This window comes from Phragmites australis, chromosome 10 (genome assembly GCF_958298935.1).
Source record: "Phragmites australis chromosome 10, lpPhrAust1.1, whole genome shotgun sequence".
NCBI lineage: Eukaryota > Viridiplantae > Streptophyta > Magnoliopsida > Poales > Poaceae > Phragmites > Phragmites australis.
The window spans coordinates 25,735,490-25,745,329 of NC_084930.1; the positions used below are offsets into that span (position 1 = coordinate 25,735,490).

The window sequence follows — 9,840 nt, forward strand, 5'->3', positions numbered from 1 at the left end:
ACCAACATACCTACCGTGGACATGGCAGGCAGCCACCAGACAATCATGGTTTGGTCTATAACCACGAGCAGGTAGCCACCATACAAATCTGGTGACTGTCCGGTTAAGATATTCGAATCAGTAAACTAGATTCTAATTCTATCTACGTGTAGGGTCTCTATATGACTATATTCCAAATTTGGACATAACTATTACCAAACACTCCTCTCTCTACTCTATCATTTCTTCCAAATTCTTGTTTTTGCTTCCTGTGAACCATCCAAACACCACTCTTCTAGTATTACTGTGTTTTGAAATCCTATAGGATTGTATACCACATAGCATTTCATTCCTACGTTTGTCCTATTATTGTGTTTTTCAATTCCTGCGTCTCAAAGAGTCACTTAGGGTCTGTTTGTTTCAGATTCGAATTGTGGCTTTCAGCTTTTACAATCCGAAGCTGAAACAAACAGACAGCTTTTGATTATAGCTTTTTAAAATCTGCTGGTTGGATTGTGGGAATCTGATAAGCTAGTTTTTCTCAGCTTTTGATAGATTGTGAAAGTCCATTTTACTAAATTATCCATCAAAATTTTTTAGAATCTACAATCTAAAAGCTTTTCACAATCCAGCTTTTTACAATCCAGCTTTTCACAATCCAGCTTCTATAAGCTGCTTTTCAGAATCTCCAGCTGAAACAAACAGGCCCTTAAACCCATCTCCAAGACATGCAAGTGGCACTTGTCCAATCATAGGAGGAGCCAAAACCCAAAATTCCCTTCATTTGCTCGTTTTCAGATTGGGTATATGCATGCACGGCCATAGATACATGTATATAGGGATATAAGTCGGTAACCAATTAGTAGTTTTAGGTCATCACTTAGTTTATATTTTTCTTAGCTTAGTTAAGTATGAGTAAATCTTTAATTCATTTTTTTAGTCTTGGGTTGATCCAACAACCAAAAAATAAAAAACCTGCATCCCTAATCGCATAGATGAGAAAAGAAAAACACCACCAACCATTGATATAGACGTGCACAGGGTCCAACGCAAGCAGCCAGATACGTAGCAGCGATCTGCCGTGCAACTGTCATATAACTGCGTGGAAAAATGTAGAATCTTTGCTCACCAACTCCATGATCATTCCAAGGCTGTATCTGATTAGTATTCATTTGTGGCGAAGGGGAGAGGAGGAATTTCAGGGCTCATTGGGATTACTGCTTGGATAGATGCTCTTTTTTAGTCTGAAGTTGGTAGCTACGATCATATAATGAAAATAATTCATGCGCTGGAACCAATGCAGTTAACCATTATGACTTTGCGAATTCAGAGTCTTTATAAATGTGCGAAATTTACAATAATGTAGAACTCTTGAAAGTTCAGTCGATTTTCAGGGCTGCCTGTGAAAATCATGCTGAAAGGTGAATGATCTAAGCAGCAATTGTTACGATACCGGTGCTACCATAGCATATGCCTAGAAAGTCTATTTGTGCATATCTACAAAACCTACGAGAGTTCATGGATTGACCGGCAATCATTCACGGCATCGACCATGGTGATCATTGATGATGGTATGAAGGCAAAGTTCTTGGGATCCAAATGGCTACATGCGCAACCTTCGAATGACCTCTCTCATTCTGCTTCACTCCAACTTCTCTAAGGTTACATACTGAATCTTTGCTGACTAGGTGTCTGGGCTGGGCTTTAGCTTTCCTCTAGTTCATGACTAAGAGATTGAAAGTGCTTCCGTCGTCCATTGCAGCGACATCTACCACACTATTACCAATAAGGACAGACTACTGGCACAAGTACAGCTCATTCTCAGAAAAAAGTAAAAAAAAAAAAAAGAAGAAGAAGAAGAAGAAGAAGAAGCCACCAAGGCCTTTTACCGATCAATATAACGATCTATTTGTGATCCTTGAAGTATAGAAATTATTTATTTTAGGAGCGCACTCTACCAGGTAACTCGACCATTTAAGCCCTGATGTCCAGGACAATACATATCTGAAAAGGACTACTACAAGCATAATACATTTATGCAAAATGCAAAGTATGCAAACACAATCAATACTGCATTTGAATACAAAATACAAATATGCACTATTCAAATGGACATTATAAGCATACTTGCTCTCTTGATTTGCCGGTAGAATTAGCCATTATTCTCTCAAATTACATAAAGATGTCAGCAGCCAAAGTTGCCAACCATTGTTCATTGGCTAGTCCTAGCGGGAGAGAAGCAGCAACGATCACATCAGTTCTTTTAGGAGAATTCAGTGTATGGTTTGTTCAAAGGAAGTTGACACATGGAATAATGATTCAGTTTAAATGAAAGAGTTAGTCATATTTACACCTTGCATGTAAGAGTTAGTCATGGGCTCCTCCAATAAATCTATTTTATTAGACCATAGTCATATAAAAGTTCTGGAAAAATCCATTTTACTTGCAGCAGAATAGGATCAACAAGAGGCGCAAATTATTAGACCATAGTTCATAGTAGGGAGAGTGCAAATTATTAGACCATAGTTCACAATAGGGGGAGTGCAAATTATTATACCATAGTTCACAATAGGGAGAGTACCTGGAACGTATGGATCTTTACATCACATTTCGTTTAAAAAAAAGAATGCATGATTAATTGATTTCACACACAAAGGAATATGATGATCCAACAACATTGTATAATAAGTCTCTCACCATTACTTATCACTTGGTAATACAGTAGCTAGCCCTTAACTATTCAAACATTCTTGGAGAACCACAACGAAATGGAAATAAAGAAACTTATTATGCTATTACAAAAGCATGTGTTCCTTACTTGTGACTTCCTTGCAAGTGGTACAGTTGCAGCCTCATGCTTGGTGACACCACATGCAATAACCGTTCAAAGAAAAATCGCAAGGATCATAATTTGCAACACATCAGTAGTAAATAAGGCACCTAAACCACTTAATAATGTAGCAAATATTACAGAATGGAGTATGGACACAAGAATGAAAAGAATGGGCAATGGGAAGAAGCGAGCCTCAGAATTAAAACTGCTTGACCCTGTCAAAAAATGTCATGCTGTATAAGATTGGTTAGTACAACAGCCTGTATTTACGCTGGTCAGCGCCATTGCTTTGCAATCTCCTCGTCGAGGATTTGGGCAGCCTGCTGCCTAGAATTGTCGTCCAGAGTTCTATCCCTCATCAGTAAACTGTGCAGGGCTCGCAGTTCATTGCAGTTAGACTGCTGGAAGAGCCCCCTCAACGCAATATGCAATGGACCCTGAGGTGGTACATGCAGACTGTCTCGATCCTCAACAACAACATGGGGCCTGGATCTCCAGTACTCAGTACAGATGCGATCTCTATCCCACACCTCAATTGCCTGTCATTCAATCGTCAAATGTCAGTTAGAATCGTAAAAAGTTCCTTGCCATTGCAGAACACTGTGTTTCAGAGATTGGTCAAGTGAATGCCAAGCATCAATGCCTCACCTGAACTATTGTTGGTGTCAACAACCCGAACATTTCAAGACCATCAATTGATCCAGGAGGTTGTAGTGCAGGAAGGTTAGCTCTTCCCATACTGAGTTGCCTCCGTATTTCCATATTGAGCCTCTCGCGGACCATGTTCCAGCACTTGGTAGGAGAGACATTGATAAAAACTTCTTCTCGACAGTTTTCTACAGTCACCTGTAAATGCATCAAGCAACAAAATATCAAAATACTGAAGAACAGATATGCATGGAAGGCACAAAAAGCTAAAATTTTACCATAAAAAGAGGTCCCTGCTGTCCAGCGTCCAATATTTCAGATATGTAGTATGCCATTTGCATCGGATCCACAATGCTGAAGTATTTTACTCTGCTCCTAAAGCCTGCATTTACAAAGCTAAGCATGCTAAAGAAAGTAGCAAAATATATATCGAACTGCAGATGACAATCAAACAGATGAGTGGACAACTTCAGAGAAGTAGACAACAATAGCAAAAAAATTCCAATAGCATGGATAATGCCACATATAAAATACAAAAGATGCTCAGCCTGATAACAGAAATGCTCAAGATGCCTATAGGCATGCCAATTTGCTATGGAAAAACAAACCTTGTGGGAAGATTGCTTGGTTTGAGGACCACAACCTCCCAGATAACACGACTCCAATTTCCAAAGGTTCAACAGAGCACTTGAATCGATGCACGACGTTAGCTATGCGAGGACCCCTCTGTGCAACTCCATTCCTGTTGTGATTTTCCAGAGCAGGCTGCGGTCTTATAACTGAATGCTCCCTAGTTCTAGCTTCCTCGCCAGATAGAGATTCAGATTTTCTTTGATGCCATCTATCATTTAGTTGTTCATCACCAAAAGTTGGATGCCCAAGATAGGCATTGCCTGAATCAAAAGCCCCATATGAATTTTTCACAACTGAAAGATCTATGAGTGGCTTTGAAGCAGAGACACTAGATAATGCTTCCTGAGGCGCACTTTGTGTTCTTGAAACAATATTGAAAAACTGCTGACTTACAGAACGGGTGTGACTGTTATCTTTCTCAGTCATCACTGAGGCATTAGTTACGAGTACTTGATCCTTGTAGGAGTGACACAGAGTCGCATTACAGTCCGATGCCATCAAACGATGAGAGTTGTTTGAGATTTTGAAACCTGGCATCATGTTGTTTCCATTATCAATCATAGTTGGTGGCCTATTATGATCCTCACTAAGTGAAGATGTACAACCTCCAGTTCGAGAAGTTTCTCTACTCTCGTTAAATACTGCCAAGCCATGTGCACTTCTCATCGATTCACCTGAAGTAATTAAGGGTCTTGTCACAACATTGGACGACAATAATTGGCCAGAAGGAACTGTCAAGCTTGGTGCTGAACCTTTGTAGCCTCCAATCCCTCCATTATATTGTCTTCGGCTGGTACCAATGTTTGTTGGACAGGATAATTCATTCTTCACGCAAGGCTCCTTGAGCAGTGAAATATTCCCCAATTTTATTTGCTCTAAAGAAGGGCAAGCATTATTTGTCTCCGGACTTTTTTTAAGCAAATTCGTACCCGGACTAACTGCATCCAGCATCTCATTTCCGTTATTTTTCTGTTCGGTGCAAACAGAAGGAGGTACCAATGATACTGTTGATGCCTGTGACATGTAGGACCTTCTCGGGCCATCAGTTGATCTGTGAACAGTCTTGGAATCTTGGACATTTTCGCGTTTGACACATGCGCTCAAACTTAATCCAAGATCAGAGACACCCCATCTGTGAATGGCACTTAGCTTCCCCCCCAAAGCATCAGCTAAGATATTTAGCTCATTGACATCATAACGGAATAGGAAAAACCTTTTGTCCCAGTCACATGAGCAAAGTTGCTTTGCATGTACCAGGCAAGCATATTTATCTGGGGAACATGGACAGCCAGAAGCAGAAAGATGCAAATCATAGTAACACAACGCACACTCCCTGTCAGTCGAATCAAACTCAGCATCCATTTTCCTAGATTGAGATGGAGAGCATATATTTTGTCTTTGTGTCAACTCCATCTCGATTCGTGCCTGAGGGAAATTTCAAAAGCATTAGATTTCACTGAAAAATGAACAGCATTACTTATATGTATTGTAACTGGCATTTACCTTCAGTGACTTGCATATGGTGCTATCAGGCCCACATATGCTTTTCCACCTCAAGTTATCAGCAGTATTCCTCTTGTGGAATAGGACGTCCCACTGGGCTCTGATTGCTTCTCTTGCAGCCCCAAGCAACAGCTTATCATGGGAAATAGTTATTTTACGAGCTTGTTCACGATAAAGCTCAACAGCATTTTGTCCAATTGGCAACCAATCAATGGGTGCCACATTAACAGCTTCAGCACAATTGAAGCCACAATTAAAACCAGCATGGTATGCTCGTGGGAATGTCAGGACAAACTCTCCCTCATGCTGAACACAACGGTAGACTGGTACTCCTTCAGATTTAAGTAATGATGGTGAAAACTGAGTAACCTGCCGAAGGAATTGGCAATGTCATTTAGAAAACTATCTTATTGTACCCCCATGAATGTCACATATGCCAAAAGAAGGCAGCATGCGCAACCATCAGAACTCACAACACATCTCACAAATCAGCCATCACGTCATAATGCAAAAAATTCCATCCGTTATTGTTGAAATAATAATACTGCTAGATTATTCAGGTAACCATATTGTTGTTGTATACATGTACACTAACATGTTACTGTGTATTACCTATGCGAGCATCTGATTTTAATAAAGCAGGAGTGTTTTATGTGGTATATATGGAAAGCAGGGAGATTTTAAAGAAGCGGTTCAGGTGCTGACACAATTAACTAGTAGCAATGTAATAGTAAAAAGATGGGTAGAAGAGAACAGGACTTTATCCCTGAAGCCATAATTGACAATCATCAACCAAGAGAAACACTTACCAGGTTGTGAAGCAAATCAGGTTGCTCCTCAAACAAGTCAGGTAGGTGTTTCCTCATTGCAGCCTCCAAATTCACAGCATCCTTTCCTGGAACTCCATACCACATCTTTGGAGCACCCCAATGCATGTAGTTCAGTGAGTACAAGTGATGGTCTTCAACATGCTGCCAACAGACACAACACACCACAGTGAAATACCTCAGGATCTCATAATATCAAGCTTCCATAATCTATAGTGCCAACCACAACTAGTAGAGAAATAGTCATGCTCACAAGCATCTTACCCAGCAGAATGATGAAAAACACATGCCGACATACACCCAAGGCACTAAAACACCAGAGATGTCACCACCCTCAAAAGAGAGAACTGAACCTTGTAGTCTAGGCAAGTTGTTAAGATTCCAACCAGATTGTGCATATTTATGCTCCACATCAGATTTCATTTCAGGAGATAACTTTGGAAAACCGCTGCCAAAAGTTCCAGTCTCCAAATCAGCACCATATAAAACCTGTATGAGAATGGACTTTCTGTAACTCAGAAGATAGCATGAGTATATCCGTATATGTAAAGAAACTGACAAAATATATAATAAAACCGAAGACACTACAGTTGGACGGTTGGACCAAGTAAGATCTCAAATGCAAGTGTTATGACTATTTAGCATTACATGCAAATCAGGAATCAGATAGAGTAGTAACAGTATTGCACTGCAAAACTAGACTAAAAACTCTCTAACAGCACCATGATCCGGAGATATCTCAAAGTCAGGACCATACAAATTGCAATTTTCAGAACCTTAAATTGCAAAAGGACATAGATACTCTTTGCTAATAGAATTTCAACCTCTATCTCTTCTGTGGGCCTTTCAACTATGCGCCAGTACTCGCCCTCGATATCTTCCACTGACGGTGGTGAATCCCCACATGTATCTTTCCTAAAATACTGATCACTGAAGTCATTTGCATACTTCTGAAACGCCTGTAGTGTGAACTCCGGTCCTGGTTCGAATCCAAACCTCTCTTGGTTTTGCTGCATCCCAATTTGATTGTGATTGATGCTACTGTTTTCTTCCGGCTCTGAAAGCTTTCTTTTCTTCTTCATCATTCCACCTCTTCTGCTCTTTTTGGATGATTTACGGTTTTGAAGCTTGTCAACTTTTTGTACCCGAGTTGAAAATTTTGAGCATTCCCAAATGTTCTTCTCTTTAAGAAGCCATGGAGGCTTCCACGAAGGTGGTGGAACAATACGACAAATTCCATATGGCTCTGCCATTGGCCGTATACCCTCAATATATTTAAAGGTATCCTCGAATTCCTGATCCGCAAAAAGATATCATGAGATTAGTGTAAGCAAAAACAAATCCAGTACATTCAAAGTACTAATACAATTCAATGTGGCAATTAACAAGGGGAAGATACCTCCTCGGTTGGATAGTAAACAGGAGCCTCATCAAGAACAGGCCTGCATGCACCAGATGGATTCCATCTTGCAAAAACCTGCATGATATACTTTGACATAAGCACCAACACGACATCTTCATGGAAGAAACACAGTAATGTATCAGAATTACTCTACCTTTTGACAGTCGGCACATTCTGGACATCCTCGAAGTACCCCTTTAGGGAATTGTTGTCTATGTCTCACTGAACTTACACCCTGTCCAGAGAAATGAGCAATATTGTGCAAGGCATTAAAATCATGATAAAATTCAGGTAACTAGTGAAGAAATAAGGATAAAAAGAAAAGTGCAACCTTTTCTTCTACTTCAATATCAGAATCTTCGTCTGCGGTATGGTCGAAACGGCTATAATCTATTGGAGGTCTGTTACGCAGTGATTTCCTACATGTATCGCTCCCAGAAGTACTGCAAGGTGTGTCACTCCGACAATTCACTGGAGTGGATAGACATTCCAAAATTTCGACATCTTTCTCAATGCTCTGTAATACTCGAACAGAACTAGACTGAGCATCAACAGGCTTAACATCATTTTGGATCTCCCGCGATGCAAGGGCAGCAAAAGGTCCAAATCCAGGTGGAACTGAGGGTTCAGGGTCCTCGATGAGTGTGGCTGTAATGCCCTCTGTTCCCATCATTTCTAAAACAAGAGAAAGAAACTCTGATCAGGACAGCACGATATACAATACGATTAACAGAACCAACCCATGTAGCAACAAACAACCTAGTTCGATATCATGAAAACAGATCAGAAATAACAGGTGAGACTGAAGTGAGCAGGGAACTAGAAAACAACATCTTGACATTATTGCAAATTACTTAGTTGCCATCTAAAAAACAATTGCTAGCTATATAGTGCTACATGTCGTATACCGTACTACCTATTCAAAAGGTATATGCTTAAGTAGCTATGCTAAATTAACATCACCCGACATCCTAAATTCTAGATCATCTCCAGAGAAAAGCTAACAAGGGACCAATCAAGCAACACTTTATGGATTTATTTATTTTTAAGAAAGGGGTTTTATACTTTTATTATCTAAAAAGCCGGGTCCGGGACACAGTTGGTAAGCAACACTTCATGGATCAAATTTAACTGATCAAACTTACTAATCAAAGCATTAATCAAGTAGCACAACAGCCTACCAGTTGATCTAGGGATGGATCTAGGGTTGGTCGTGGTGCTGGTGCTTGGAAATGATCTAGGCGTTTTGGAGGCTGGGCAGGAGGGGGAGGTACCTAAAGGAGCATGGAGGAGACCGAAGGCGGCGGGGGCAAGCGCCCGGTCGCGGAGGAGGAAGCGTGGGGACTCTCCGCGTCGGGATAGCTCGCGAGCTGGTCGGGACGACAAGGAATTGTCGATTACTCCGTACTTTTTTTTTCCAAAATTGATACGTAGGTCTGGATGGGCCAACTTAGAATTGGGTTGGATGCGTGCAGTCCAATTCTAGATGGACCAAAACAGGCAGTCCCTAGAATCCAAATGGAATTCAGCCCAAATCTTAGAATCTAAATGAGCCCTAAGATTTGTCACATAAAATAAGCCTTTGTTAAAAGTGGCGCAAATTCATCTAAAATGAAGTTGAAAAGTTTTCAATCCTGGAAAAGAAAATTCAGGTGTAGATAAGGGCATGGTGGTGCACCCTGCACGTCCACGCCTCGTGAGAGAAATAAGTAAACAAGAATTGGAACATTTGAGTTGTTTTCTTGGGATGTTCTTTTTCTTGTTATCGACGAGTAATAAATTCGATCTTTGATACTTTTTTTATCGAATCAAGCACCGAAAGATAGAGATTTATACGTATCCAGGTCTTCCAAAGGATAATATCCATACGTCTTGCGCTCTTATATTGATCTTCAAGACATATTATAAGGAGGCCTTAGCTAGTCTAGACGAGATCTAAATCTAGTCGAAGGTCCCTTATGCGTAGTCTCGGTGAGATATCTATGTAGATCATGATCGCAAAAGGCTTGTGGCTT

The 9,840-nt window shown here is 40.4% G+C and overlaps 1 protein-coding gene across 1 annotated transcript; it reads right to left on the bottom strand.

Annotated features, from left to right (window-relative positions):
* Positions 1-2,643: 2,643 nt before the first annotated feature.
* On the bottom strand, positions 2,644-9,222 carry LOC133930470 (lysine-specific demethylase JMJ703-like). Its single transcript, XM_062377125.1, has 12 exons — positions 9,007-9,222; positions 8,157-8,500; positions 7,980-8,060; positions 7,823-7,900; positions 7,248-7,718; positions 6,688-6,912; positions 6,406-6,567; positions 5,597-5,965; positions 4,069-5,518; positions 3,739-3,842; positions 3,461-3,658; positions 2,644-3,351 (listed from the first exon to the last, which is right to left on the bottom strand). The coding sequence occupies exons 2-12, from the start codon at positions 8,496-8,498 to the stop codon at positions 3,088-3,090; spliced, it is 3,744 nt and encodes a 1,247-aa protein (XP_062233109.1). The 5' UTR covers positions 8,499-8,500; positions 9,007-9,222; the 3' UTR covers positions 2,644-3,087.
* Positions 9,223-9,840: the final 618 nt, after the last annotated feature.

What these genes read in the sequence shown, in the direction of transcription:
- LOC133930470 (XM_062377125.1), bottom strand. Translation starts at nt 8,498, where the DNA reads ATGATGGGAACAGAGGGCATTACAGCCACACTCATCGAGGACCCTGAA. An exon ending in GTTTTTCATCATTCTGCTGG is followed by an intron (nt 6,568 to 6,687) that starts GTAAGATGCTTG and finishes GTCTGTTGGCAG; the next exon opens with CATGTTGAAGACCATCACTT. An exon ending in CCAAGCAATCTTCCCACAAG is followed by an intron (nt 3,843 to 4,068) that starts GTTTGTTTTTCC and finishes TTGTAAATGCAG; the next exon opens with GCTTTAGGAGCAGAGTAAAA.